We start from the raw sequence: 14,729 nt of genomic DNA on the forward strand, positions 1-14,729 counted from the left end.
CCCACCCACACTAAATACAAAATTACCCTGACCCCCAGCCCCTAAAAACTAAATAACCCCCACCCCTTAAAAAATAATAATAACCTAACCATCTCACGCCCTTCACCCCCTGCCCCACCCATAAAAACTACCCCCAACCCTGCCCCACTTACCTGACCGCGTCCTCTCCCGATGGATCTTCCTTTTTCTCTGCATTAAGCACACATGGGCGTTGTTCAGCACATGCGTGGTTAAGGCAGAGAAAAAGGGCAGCATTTTTCAGGTAAGTGTTGTTCTGCTTGCGTGAACGATGCAAGCGTGGTTCTGAACTCGTTGTTCTAGATTTTTCCTGTCATAGCTATTTCACAAGAGAAAGACCTGTGTCACAGATGACAGAAAGTGCACAAAATGGAGGGAAGAAACAGTACTATGCTAATAAAAGTGGAACTTAGTTTTAAAAGAACAACAATGTATCCGTAGATTATATCTTTATTAAGTTTCAAAACAATTAAGTACAAACTGTTAGGCTCACAAAGACCCCTGCAGAGGCAGCCATATTGGAAATGTAAATTCAATAAGTTGTATTGTTAGAGCGATCATGCCTGTAATCTTGGACACATGCCAATGGTTAAATACAGTATGTCTGACAGATACAGAGAAAGAGGGAAGCTTTAGCTCGTGTTGATCCCTAAGCAAGCAACAGTACTAAATTAATATTCTAAAAAGTGAAACGCCATTTTCTTAGATTCATTCTTTACATTTTAATTCCTTTCCTTTTGTTTGTTGAAATACATCAATTCCTAAAGTTTTGCTGTTGTAACAGCATGAGGTTTCCGATTAAGATTTAGTGGTTTCCGTGCAGACACGGGAATTGTACCTCTCGGCAGCTGTGTGCAGTATATTGGCATTTCAGTGAGGAATACACTAAAGGGACATGGGAAAAATGTTAGTTCACCATTGTCCACCGAAGTACAAACGGTAGGAGGATTGCTGAGTTTGGAAGGTACTGGCCGGTATGTTTCTGAAAGTTCAGCTAAGTAACGTTTATGTTTTTATAGTAGTCACACACGTGAAGTTTCAATTTTCACAAATGATGCACATCTTTAATATGCATTGGCATATAATTAAGCGATATGTACCATCACATCAGTTTATGAACGCTTGGGCCGGATAAATAACCCGATGTTAATGTTTTTCCAAACTAAATGCTGTGCATCACTACATTTTGAAAGTATCTTGTGCTGTTAGAGCTCCCCCACAGGCCCATGCTTCGCGGAAGTGAAAAGGAGATACATGAATACCACCGCAAGCCACATTTTCCCACCTAATGATAATTTTAGGATTATTTTACCCACCTTCCTTTATTAAACACATAGGCCCTCATTCTGACCTTGGCGGGCGGCGGAGGCCGCCCGCCAAAGTCCCGCCGTCAGGTTACCGTTCCGCGGTCGAAAGACCGCGGCGGTAATTCTGACTTTCCCGCTGGGCTGGCGGGCGGTCGCCTTCAGACCGCCAGCCAGCCCAGCGGGAAAGAGGCTTCCACGATGAAGCCGGCTCGGAATCGAGCCGGCGGAGTGGAAGCTGTGCGACGGGTGCAGTAGCACCCGTCGCGTATTTCACTGTCTGCGCAGCAGACAGTGAAATACATGTAGGGGCCCTCTTACGGGGGGCCCTGCAATGCCCATGCCAGTGGCATGGGCACTGCAGGGGCCCCCAGGGGCCCCGCGACCCCCCCTACCGCCATCCGGATCTCGGCGGTCCGACCGCCGGGATCTGGATGGCGGTAGTGGGGGTCGGAATCCCCGCGGCGGTGCAGCAAGCTGCGCCGCCGCGGAGGATTCAATGGGGCCGCGGTACACTGGCGAGACCCCGCCAGTGGTGCCGGTCCGACCGCGGCTTTACCGCCGCGGTCGGAATCCCCATTGGAGCACCGCCGGCCTGTCGGCGGTGCTCCCGCGGTCCTCCGCCCTGGCGGTCAAAGACCGCCAGGGTCAGAATGAGGGCCATAGAACCGTTTCATGCATATAATTCACGCCTAGTTATTCTAGGACATGATACTTTACTATTCTGATGGTAATTCTAGAATTTCTGGGGCAAGTGCGTTTTTTGAGTCTCTTGGGTGTAGTCTCTGTGACTAAAGTGATTAAGGCCTCATGTTTCCTGGGCTGAGAGATGAAATGGTGACTAGATACCTTATGCGTGTGTGTGAGAGAGAGAATCAGACCCTCATTTAGTGATGCAGGAGGAGTTCTGGTGAAAGCAGGGCTCTTACATATCACGCCACCTACGTGTATGCGTGAATGGGAGTGAAGCTCTGTGGCAAAGCAAGCAGATGCACATCAGTGCGATGGCATGGTGACTCACTCAACTAGAAGAACCCAGATTGAGTCTGAAAATAGATTCAGCCCACCATCTTGAAGAATAATGAAAGGTTTTCCGTTTGATCTAGAGACTATTTAATCTGGAAAAATGAGAAACCCTGAAAACACACTGTCCTCCATTTCACCGCCTTTCATACCATTGTAGTCGTTAACCTCCAACCACACTTGCTGGCCTTTCTCCAGAGCCAGGAGAATTCCACCGGAGGTGACTTGAGCCACGTTTGACAAATGTTCACAGAAGCTGGCCTTCATCACTCCGTCCAGGTACATGATTACACAGAGGTTGGCGGTCTGTGACGCATGGTAGGTAAAGTAATACAGTCCTGGGATTCTGCAGGTAAAAGCCCCCGTGGTTGTATCGTAGTCATTCATCTTGTTGCTGACCACCTTCGTGAAGAGCACTCGGGAATTCTTGCCTGGGTTTTCAGCTGTGGATCTGGCAACGGTGAACGCTGACTGGTGGAGATGTTTGTGACTTCCAGACGTGCCTACTTCTCCTTTTGGGCCTGGGCTTCCTTTGTCTCCTCCTGGCCCAGGTGGTCCCAAGGGCCCATTTTTCCCAGCTATGCCTTTCAAGCCCTTATCTCCTTTCTCACCCTTTGTGCCATGGCTTCCAGGAGCAGCTGGGATGCCTATTGAATTCAGAATAAAAAGAGTAAATACCACTATTTGTGACAGTGCAAAGGTGAGGTGCACTGCAATACTAGCTCATAGACCCCTCAATACAAAAAAGTTAGAGTCATTTTAACATTTAGATGGTGATATCAGGCCTGCCACTTAAATTAGTTACATCATGCATAGCATATATATAATTATTGCTGAATTATACACCACAAAGGTACAAACAAATTAGACACTATAAGGGTTGAGGTATGAAGGATCACATTTCTCCCACAGTGACTTGTGCGAAATCAAAGTGTGTATTTGTCAAGCTGTTGAATATCACTATATGGACTGCAGAAATATTTTTCTACATATACAGTATATTGTAGCCAAAATATTGAGAAGCAAAATATTGAAGAGGTATATTGGATAAAGTACCCTCTGCTGTACATTCTAAGGATACCACAAGTTACTGAGTGGTTCCATCACCATTTAGAAGAACAAAGCCAAAGTCCAATTTCCATATAAGGCCGTTGATCTCCGAACAACTTACAGTATCCTTCTAACATGCAGAAGAGAGTATTTTATTTCTTATTAAACACAGTCACACCATCACGCTTGCCCAGAGACGCCTCCTCCGTTAGGGCGGAAGAGCGTTGCCCCCCCCCCCACCAGCAGCAGAAGCTGTAAACCTTTCAGAACAAAAGGTTAATAAACTATGTTTATTATCCTTTCATTCTGAAAGGGGCAGGGCTATGGGGGTGACTAGCAGTGAGGGGGAACGCATATGTGTTTGGCCGGCCCTCTTGGGCTGGCCAAACACATATGCGCAGTAAGCTCTCTCCAGCCCAGCAACACAGTTGCAGGGTTGGAGAGAGCCTGTACAGGCTCCCAGTCTGCCTGGGAGCGCCCTGACTGGGTGATCCCAGCCAATCCTGACGCTGCTCTGAGCAGCGTCAGGATATGCCGCAGGGCAGGCTGGGAGCCTATGCCGGCAGCGACAATGGAAAGACGAGCCACGCTGGTCGGCGGATCAGGTAAGTTTTTACATTTTTTTAACATTTATTAAATGTCCCCACTCTTTCTCCTTCCCCACCTCCCCCATTCACGCAGCTCCCGCCCCAACTCTTTTTATCGCTGCGAGCCGAGACCGCCCTTGCCACAAACTGGTTAAATCCTTGTGTCTCTCTCTTTCATAGGAAATAGACTGTTTGAGTCATGAAGATTAAAAACCTGTACTACACAATTAAACACACCAAAAGTGTTTAATGATGTGTAGCAGAAAAGATATTACACTCAGTTTAACACAAGGCATATTAAAAACATTGTGTCATTCAGCTAGCGTAAATTTTTTAAAGAAAATCTATTTTTCCTGTAATGTTCTATAGCATAACATAAGTAATCACTTTACATAAATATCACCTTTATGCTGATTAAACATCACAACTCAATGGTAATAAGAACATTTGAGACGTTTTTTTTACAGGGATTGCAGACTCCCATTTATTCTAAATATGCATTGTTGTCTTATTTACTGTTCTTATCCATCCATCCATCCATCCATTTATCCATCCATCCATCTATTAGCTGAAGAACTCCTTATTACCAACAAAAAGTTCTCCACACCTTAGATTTACAAAATAAAAATCAGATGCTTTACTATGTGGAGTACATACAACAAAGTAAATAATTCCTGAAGCACTTTGACTTCTACTCTTTTTCACTGATGATTCCGAGCCTTAGGGCCTCATTACGAGTGGTCCGGGTAATTCCGACCCGATCGTAAACCCCTGTTTACACATGGGTTAAAATTACGAGTTAATGCATCTGACAGTTATTGGATGTGTTGAATAACTGAACATTTGTTTTAGTTCGGCAGGTCAAATCTACCCAAATTTAACGGGGGAGAAGTATACGGTATTTATCATATCAAATGGATTTTGGTGCTTTAAACACCAAAACCTGCATGTTACTCCCTGGTAACTCATAATAGGTGTTGTTTATCTCACCCAATAAAAAATGAACCCTGTGATATCGGTATTTATCAAGTGTGATAAATAGCACATACCCTTGTAATCAGGCCCTTACTATCATACAGTAGCGGCCAGCAGCTTTAGGAGGGAGAGGGGTGGGCGGGAAGCACACACACACTCATTCTGCCACACACACACGCACGCACGCACAGCCATTAACTATACTCATAACATTCAAACATGCACGCACGCACCAAACATTCATTTTGAAAGATCACACACACCTTCTTTCACACACGCACGCACATCCATTAACAACACTCATAACATTCAAACATGCACACACGCACCAAACATTCATTTTAAAAGATCACACACACTTACCTTCAGCCTCGGAGGTCCCAGGAGGGCTGGGACTGCTGCCTTCCCTCATTGGCTGACATAAAGTCAGCCAATGAGGAAAGGCAGCAGTCCCAGCCTCTTCACAGAGTGGGATGGGGCCAGTGAGACTGCTGACCCCACTCTGTGATGAAGTGTCACTGATTGACACTCGGCCTGGGCGCTTCAGGGCGTAAACCTGAAGCACCCAGGTCGAAGTCAATGGGTAATGCTTTCCTCATCACCCAGGGGACGGCCTCAAGGCACCTTTGCTGAGCCGAGGAGGTCACGCCCATAGGAGCTGTGACCTCCTCAGCCCAGCAAAGTGCAGCTCACGCAGCCAGGAGTCTGTGCAAATCGCGCATGTCTGCTGCTGGCTGACTGACCTGAACATGAAGAGTGTATGTCAAGCTGACCTTTGTTCAGCCTGACAGACACTCTTCATGAGGGGCAAAAGGTGGGGGGCGTGGCCCCTCCGCCCTAAAGGATGGGCAGCGCCTGCTATCATAGTTTTTATTTAATTCTGGGATACTTTGTGTCAACGTCACTTACCTTGTCTCCTGTTATTTGTATGTAGTACATTATGAAATTCCTTCAATTCTCAGTGTAGAGTTTCAACTAGAAACTACACATAGTTCAATATTTTATTTTCTGATGACTTGAATAAACTATGTGATCTATGGCAGTGGTTCCCAACCTTTTGATTCCTGTGGACCCCCACTTTAACAAAAATGGAACCCAGGGACCCCCACTGAATCATCATGGGAATCCGGGGACCCCCGTCTGAGTCATTACTGGAAGCTGGGGACCTAATTTGTCAATATTTGTTAATATTTTTTAATTTTCTAGGCTCTCGCGGACCCCCTGAGAAGGCTTCGCGGACCCCCAGGGGTCCCCGGACCACAGGTTGGGAACCACTGATCTATGGCATTAGATGTATGTCTTTTAATGTTTATATTTCTTTATCACCATTTAGTTCAAATCTACGTTGGCACATGTGATGGCCCCTACTGTTGCTATAGAAGAACGAAGATCAATGATGTTCCAGCTAATATAAGAATATGTTTGTTCATATTTTATAAATCACCCCAATTCAGTTCTCACAAGTTCTTTTGTAAATCCTTGATTTAGTCGATCTGTTGTATATGCCCTCTAGTGAGTGACTTAAAAAATGTACCTTGTGGTTGTGCCCATAAGATGATTTAATTCATGGGTTGCAATTTCAACATTTTATTATTTTACATATCCTAGTGGTCTTTTGGGTGTAGACTATTTCATTTTCTAGTTCAGTCCTATCCTAGATCAGGTTAACATTGTCCCAAGATGGTGGCGTAACTGGTTTTTATTATTCTATAATTTATTAGGTTTTTGATTTAAGACTTATCTGGGTCCAATTCATACGATGCTGTAGGAATCAAAGAATTTCTTGTCCCCAATTTTATATGCATTATTTTTGCATACTTTTTAAAGATATATTCATTTTAATTATTGTTTTATCTTTTATTCTAGATGTACATTATTTCCTCATTGTTAATGAGTAGAGTAGGGCTCATGCTCTCTAGCATTATAATGTAGCCAAATTCCAACTGACTTAGAGGCTGATTAGGAGTTTGGTGGATGGAAACACCCATCCGCCAAACTCCCGAGGGGGTGGTCGCGGCCATGCTGGTGACCTCCCTGCCTGCCCCATTACGACTTTTCCACGGGCTGACCGGCGGAGGTCAGCCCAGTGGGAAAGGTGTGGCAGAATTGTTGCCGGCTGCCACACGCAGGGGGCACAGCAGACAGTGCACATTTCAAGGGTGCTGGGCAGGAGGACCCCTGCATCGCCCATGCCACGGGTATGGGCAGTGCAGGGGCCTCCCTGTGCCCCCTGCACTTGTTCTTTGCCAGCCTTCCCATGGCAGCTGAACTGCCATGAAAAGGCTGGCAGAGAACAAGGTTGTAATCAGCAGGGTGGTACTGAGTTCAGCGCCTCCCTTGCTGATTACAACGTGCACCACCATCAGCACATCGGGATCTGAGATACTGGCGTAGGTTGGCAGGTGTACCCGCTAGCCTTGTAATGTGGCAGTCAGACTGCCACAGCCGTGGCGGTCCGACGGCCACCACAAGGCTGGCAGTCGTAATCAGGCCCTAAGTCAGTGTCTTCCTGTGTCCCATCTTGCATGTTTTTTAACTTGGTAAATTGCAAAATACTTAATTGACTTCCAATCACTTTTGCGTGCCATTTCGAAGTATTTTGCAATTGAGTAACTTCTCTGTTTGTAACAACCCTCATTTGTTCCAAAAGGCACTTTTTTGTTTTTTGTTTTTTGTTGTCTCACTGTAAATTATCTTTCAAGTCCAGAAACCTACCTGTTAAATTCCCAGCAGTACCCTGGTTCAACCATGAACCACATATATGCAACCAGTAGCTCTTCTTGAGAGCCGCCAGGATATTTTTCATGATACTTTGAGGGTTGGTCCACAACTAGCCCATGCCAAGAGTAATGTTTTAATGTATTTCTACCAGTGGATATTTCCTTTATGATCAAGTACCATTATTTCGTTCAAGGATTCCCTCATAGGGAGTAGAGAGCTATTATGCCGAACTCATATCCAATATGCTAGATGTCTTAATGCCGACACATGAACAATATTTTGCAAGCCAAGGTCCAAACGTGTCAGGGATTAGGTTGCATTTCGGGGTAAGCCTAAGACTGATCTCATGAAAACATTCTCTTTTGTTTTGAGCACTCATAGATTTTGTGAACCCCAGAACTCTGCAACCCTTTTTGCTTGGTAGATATCAATAACGGGGGCAACTGGCATGTACATGCACTTTTTCAATCTTCTATGCAGAGCTAACATGCTGAAGGGTGAGTTGGCAATCAGTGATGTGTGAATTTCAAGCTAGTGTGTTAGTGACCCTTACCCCTTAGTAAACAAATCGCTTGATTTGTTCTAGGCAGGTGTCACCTAGCTTCACCTTACCACTGAATGATTTATGGGGGTTAAATGCCATGAATTTCATCTTGTTGATATTAACTTCTAAACAAAGTTCTTCGCATGCAACTGAGAATCTGTCTAGTAAATTTTGAAGCCCCATCAGTGGTCTAGATACAAGCAATGTGTCATCTGCGAACAATAATTAAGCTACTGTTCTACTTGTGAGCTTGGGAGGATCCCTGTTACAGTCATGCAGGGACTCAGTGAATCGATTAATGTGTAAGGTGAACTGTGTTGGGGCCAGAACGCACCCTTGCCCCACTCCCCCATCCACCTTAACGTGTTCAGTAGGCTCCCCGTTTCGACCCCATCTTATCTGGGCATAATTCCCCTGGTGAAGCCTAATGATCGTTTGTTAAAGATAGTTAGGCGTACCTTGTTGCTCCAACACTGCACACAATTTCTGCCTGGGAATAAGATCGAAAGCGGCCTGTAAATCTACAAAAACGATTTATACATGTTCTTTTTTTATCACCACGTACTTCCATACAATTATTAAAAACCTAAATAACTGATCAATCTTACCTGTGTTTTCCCTTAACTCAGTCTGAAGGGGCAAGGGGATCTTGAACTCCTTGACCCAGTCCAATAATCTTACCTGCAGATGTCTGCAGAACAACTTTTGGGTTATGTCTAAAAGACTAATAGGCCCATAGTTTGCAGAATTACTTTTATCCCCTTTTTATATACTGGGACCACTTCTGCCCCTAACCAGGAAACAGGGATCTGTGCTCCTTTTAAAATAGCATTAAAACAATGGTTGAGGATAACACTCCCGATTCTGAGAGGTGCGGGTCACCCAGGATTTTATCTAAACAAGGCGTCTTACCTCTCTGTAGCGTAGAAAGGGCTAACTTGGTTTCCTCTAAACTGAAATTAATAAATTCAACTTCCCCGGGTTCCCTCTATATACCAACGTCTAATAAGTTGGCTGCCCCTAGTGCCTTGGGACTCAGTCCAGCATAGAGAGTACTGAAATGATTTACCCACAACTGAGGTTGAATATGATAGTCTTCTTCTATGATCTACCACTACCGCACTATCGCGTCTCTGCATCGGACCGTGGTCGGGCCGGTGATCTGTGTTTCGGGATGCCAGCACCGCCGCGGTCCGTTTTTCCGTTTGCATTTTTCTGCGGGGCACCCCAGGAGGCACCTTTTGTGCTCTGTGTCATGCTGCAGTCCCTGCCAGCCTCCCTGATTTTCATGATACTTACCTCCTTGGGTTTCGTCCCTCTTCTTTCCTCCTTTTCTTCTTCTTTTTCTTCCATCTTCGTTTCTTCTTTTTCTTGGTGTCCAAGTTGTCTTCTTCCTCAGTGTTCTTCTTCCCACCATGCCTTTTCCTTTTCTACTTGGTCTTTTTTCCCATTCTTTTCTATGTGGTCTTTCCCAATCCAAGATGGTGTCGTACTCTCTTCCCGTTATGTCACTTCCTGTTTTCTGGTACATAAGCACTTCAGTTCTTGTCTTTCTTGCGTTGCAAACACTTCTGCTTTGGTGGTGAACTTCGCTCCTGTTTTTCTGTGTTTTCCGCGTTCCTTTTTTTTTCTGCAAGATTATATTCTATTTTTTCCGTTTTTCATTGTTTCTTTTTCCTCTCTTTCAGGAGTTCCTGTGTAGAGGTTTTTTCCCACATGTTTGGGTTTTCCTCTGGGACTCCTTCTGGAGGGTATGGTCTGCCTTGGTGTCTTTTCCAGTCAGCTGCACCGTGGCTACTAGAAAGGGTCCCCCCTATCCTGGCCAGTCCAGAACCAGTAAAATACCTGGTGTTCCTTCAAGTTCTTCAGCCAACGGTGGTAAGAGACGTGCAAACGGTGACATCCTTTTGATGGCCACTGTGTTTCTACATCCTGATTTCAATATTCCCCTGCTGCCTTCCAGGATTTGTTCAACCATAGATCTTTTTTGATGTGTTAGGCACTACACTTCACTTTTTTATAAAATAAATGTTTAACCTTTTCCATTAGCTTAGTAAAAGTATTAAGGGTACACTGTGCCTCTCCCTTATGGTTACTTAAATCTATAAGTGATTGCACTACAAATGCATATATCTGGGCAATAATATCTTCATTCCCCTCAATCTTAGGCCATTTGATCTTTCTTCTATTGTTATTTGTGACTATTGGGTAGGTTAGTTCGCTCTCTGAATTGGCTTCTGGACGATGAACTACATCTAATGCCAGAGCGTTATGATCACTGTCATACTTATTAATTATCTTCTTGTCGCTCATATGACACCAGGATAATAAGTCCAATAGAATATAATCAATTCTTGAGTTACAATTAGCCCTCTTGAACAAGTGTTTTAACTACTTATCTGAGATTGAGCGCCCATTGCAAGCACATAAACCTGCTTAAATGTTAACGTGCAATCTGAAAAGCAATTTTCGTATTTCTAGAGGAACTCTTGTGGCCCAACCCAGGTATTCCCCACTCCTCATCCCCCTCCTCTGTACAATTTGCCAGCATCCCTGAGGGTTCATATGTTGTATTTAGGTCTTCTGCCAGCAGTAAGAAGTTGTGGCCTTCTACCCTATCTAAAAAGTCGTCCAAAGCTACTACAGTAGGGGATTCCTGATTCTGCGTAGAAAATCCATTATAAATATTGACAAAAAGGGGTGGATTTCATCCCTTTGGTGTATGTTAATTTGACAGCCAATAGGTCTGTATAACTAACATCCATTTGTTTTGTAGTGCAATGTAAATTGAAGTTGACCCATATGATAAGACCCCTGACTGGACACCCCATTCGTGAGGGAGACGCTTCCACACTAGAATTTGTGTACCCTACCCTATGGGCCACAGGAGTCTTGAAAAAGGAATCCGTCAAAACCATCAATAAATTTCCCCCATCTCTTACAATTAAGCTTAATCTTGAATCCAGCAAGTTCTGAGAGAGAATCTTTCACTTCCCATTATCCGCAGGCAGGGGGTGGTTGAATAGCATCTCTTGGTTGACTCCTCAATGCAATAGATTGAGATTGCCTCCCCGCCATAACTTTAGTATTAGTAGCACTAACTTTGGCAGTCCAGGGGCCCTCGTTGCTTTCCATCTGAGCTCCATAATGCTGTTCTCTCTTTTGTGCTGCCTCATTAACCCCTATACCACTGTCAGGTGGCAGATTGTGATGGTGTCAGTCCAAATCTTCCAGAGAGGCTAAAAGTTCAAAGGAGTTGTAAGTTGGGACTGCAAACAATGATTTATTCCCGTTACGCTGGGTTTTATATGTTGTCGAATTTGCACCTGCTAGCACTGTAGGCCTATAAAATTGGCCAGCTGTAGCACCTGAATACCACTCATAGGACAATGAAGCTTGTTCTGTTTGAGGGATTTAAGGAGGAATTTTAGTAGTGCTTATGATCACACAGTCGCCAGCTTCCTCTTTGGGGTCCAGACCAATCCAGGGAGGTCTCTTAATCATTTTTATTTCAGTCTGGAGGCCCATACACGCCCCACTTGGGAAGTTACCCAGTAAATTGTTTTGATCCTTAAGCTATAGAAGTCCTCTTCTATGTTCATAGCAAGTGGCGGGCGTTCTTTAATATCAAAATATATGGTGTGCACTCAGGACGGAGTTGAAGAAAGGAAGACGGCTTTGCCCTCTTTTTAATAATAGGATCTCTCTTCTGCTCATCCTTCCCTTTGCCATTGATCATTCCTGCCTCTGTTGCGGCTTGGGCTGGCTCCGCAATAACAGTGGCTGGCAAGGGTTGTTGGATGAAATAGGTGGCTCAAGGACTTGGGCGAGAGACCCCCTGTGCTGGTAAGTCCTCCTCTTTGACCGTTGGTTGCAGTGTTGGTGAGGATTGTACTAGGTAAAGAACCTTTCCCGGAAGAAACTTGTACCAAGCTATTTGAAATATCGGCAAGATCAGGCAAACCCAAACAATTTAACTTGGCCTCTATTGATTCAAGGCAAGAAAAAATAGAGGCAAACTTTTCCTCCAAAAATGTCTTAAGATCATTACCAATAATTTTTTATTGGGTTGTAGTAAGATCCCCATCAGTTATGTCTGTACCTGGCTGCGAAACAGACTGTATGTCAAGATTCTGTATGCTGTACCTCATAGACTTTAACCCTGGGACCGCCTTCTTCCTTTTTCCAACCTGGCCTCTGGTTTTTGTGCCACTTTGCGAGGGTGTGCTCTATGCCCCCATTGATATGCAGAGAGGAGTGGTAGTAATTGCTGGTCCTGGAGTTATAGTATGACTCAAGCCCTGTTCGGGCACAGGAAGTGGCGTATGAGCGTTCTGCATTGTGTTAACAGCCTCCGTTACAAGTGGAACGGGGCTTACGAGAGGAAGGGGATGGGGGGGTATGAGGAGAGTGATAGTTGGCGCTCGGTGCACTGGATTTCTTTGTCAATAGCCACAACTGCTCTCTTTAGGAACCCATCATGTGTAGATCCTGCCCCCGGTAGATGCCACTGGAATTTTGCACTTGCCCTTATCAGCAGAATTTAAAGAAATATCAATAGGGAACCTTGGGTCCATTGAAAGACGGATGGCCCAGTCCAGCCTCATCCGTCTCTGACAGGTGCAGATGGGCCCACCCTTGGCACGGGCTTTGCCCGGGTGCAGCCCACGCGCGTCCTGCACAGTAGGGAAGGAACATGGAATTTATGCACCCACTGGCGTGATGAAGTGAGGCATGCGAGTCCTGCTGCAGAGTACCCTGTGGCCCGTAGTCCTGGGCCTGTGATAGGGGTCCTGCGCAGCGAGAAAGGAACTAGGAATTTATGCGCCCACTGGTGCGATGAAGTGAGGTGTGTGGCTCCTGCCGTCGAGTACCCTGTGACCCACATTCCTAAGCCTGCAATCAGCACCCCAGGCAGTGGGGAAGTAACCAGGAACTTATGCGCCCACCAACGCGATGAAGTTAGGCCTGCGGCTCTTGCTGCAGGCCTAACTTCTGGGGCCCATAGTCCTGGGCCTGCGCTCGGCGTCCCGATGCTACTATGTTTAGCAAACTCTTTTTCTTTGGCACAGGCAAGCTTGATTCTCAAATATTACCATTAGCGGATGCTCCACTTAAAACTGGGTTGGTAAGAACCGCCACCAGCTTTATTTAAATAATGTCATCTTTAATGAAGATGTATGTGTCCAACAAAAGAAAACACGTTTAACTTAGATCATATGTAAATTTTAGATTTAATTTGTTCTGGCTTAGTTGTTTGGGACATTTTGTGAATAACTTTTCCGTTCATCTAATATTATGAAGAAGTCATCTATGTATCTTAGCCACATTATTATTTTGTCCTAAAACTCTGTGTTTTCACTTCCTCATGCTATTTCCTTTGCTCACCATTCATTGCCAAGTTATCATAACTGTGAAAGAATTAAAATCCAGTGACTGTCCCCTGTTTCTAGTTGTAAATCTCCTCACTGAAAAGAAAAATATTGTAAGCAAAGAACAATCATGTGAGTAGCATTTTGTTGTAGTCATTGAAATGTATGTCTCTTTTCTGAAGAAACCAATTGCAAACATAGTCTTTCTTTGTGATAAATACTTTTATATAATGAGAGAAGACCATTGTGATTAGTTCTATGTGGAATTCCAGGTTACATTTTGTAAATGGTTGAGTAGATCACTGACGTCTCTGAGGTTTTAGGCAAGGCCTTTGACTATACGTGTCAGAAAGTGGGCAGTGTATATTGCAGGTTCTCAAATAAGGAGTCCTTGGAGGTGATACTTGTACTTCCAGGAGGCATTCTCCGATCCTTGGGAATTTTCAGGAGAAAATAAGTTGTCCGTGGAGATAGAATGTTTCACCAGTGGAAATCAAGGTTTACTAGACCCTTCTCTTCCTCAGGGCCTGATTTAGATTACTCAGTCACAATAATGTCAGATATCCCGTCCACTGACATATAAATCCGATTACATTCTATGGATTTAGATTTCGGTGGATGAGTTTATCAGTCACCGTTGTGACGAAGTAACTTGTCCGTCAATATCTAAATCAGGCACTAAGGGGGTAATTTTGACCCTGGCGGTCATGGACCGCCAGGGCCAATGACCGCGGAAGCACCGCCAACAGGCCCCGCCGGTTTCCCGCTGCCCCAGGGAATCCTCAAGCAGCGCCGCCATGGGGATTCCGACCCCCTTCCCGCCAGCCTGGTTCTGGCGGTTTTCACCGCCAGAACCTGGCTGGCGGGAACGGGTGTCGTGGGGCCCCCTAACAGGGCCCCACATAGATTTTCAGTGTCTGCGTGGCAGACACTGAAAATCGCGACGGGTGCAACTGCACCCGTCGCACCCCTTCCACTCCGCCGGCTCCATTCGGAGCCGGCATCCTCGTGGAAGGGGGTTTCCCGCTGGGCGGGCGGGCGGCCTTCTGGCGGTCGCCCGCCAGCCCAGCGGGAAACTCAGAATGACCACCGCGGTCATTTGACCGCGGTGCGGTCATTCGGCGGCTCCCGCCAG

The 14,729-nt window shown here is 45.3% G+C and overlaps 1 protein-coding gene across 4 annotated transcripts in view; it reads right to left on the reverse strand.

Annotated features, from left to right (window-relative positions):
* Window positions 1-452: 452 nt before the first annotated feature.
* Window positions 453-14,729, reverse strand: part of C1QC (complement C1q C chain) — a 30,992-nt gene continuing 16,715 nt past the window's right edge. For all 4 annotated transcript variants that reach the window (XM_069240092.1, XM_069240095.1, XM_069240093.1 and 1 more), the window contains 2 exons: window positions 1,992-2,992; window positions 453-1,358 (listed from right to left, as the gene is read on the reverse strand). In XM_069240092.1, the coding sequence (XP_069096193.1) occupies window positions 2,436-2,992 (557 nt within the window). In that variant the 3' untranslated portion in view covers window positions 453-1,358; window positions 1,992-2,435. The remainder of the gene's footprint in view (window positions 1,359-1,991; window positions 2,993-14,729) is intronic.

This window comes from Pleurodeles waltl, chromosome 6 (assembly GCF_031143425.1).
Source record: "Pleurodeles waltl isolate 20211129_DDA chromosome 6, aPleWal1.hap1.20221129, whole genome shotgun sequence".
NCBI classification, from domain to species: Eukaryota; Metazoa; Chordata; class Amphibia; order Caudata; family Salamandridae; genus Pleurodeles; species Pleurodeles waltl.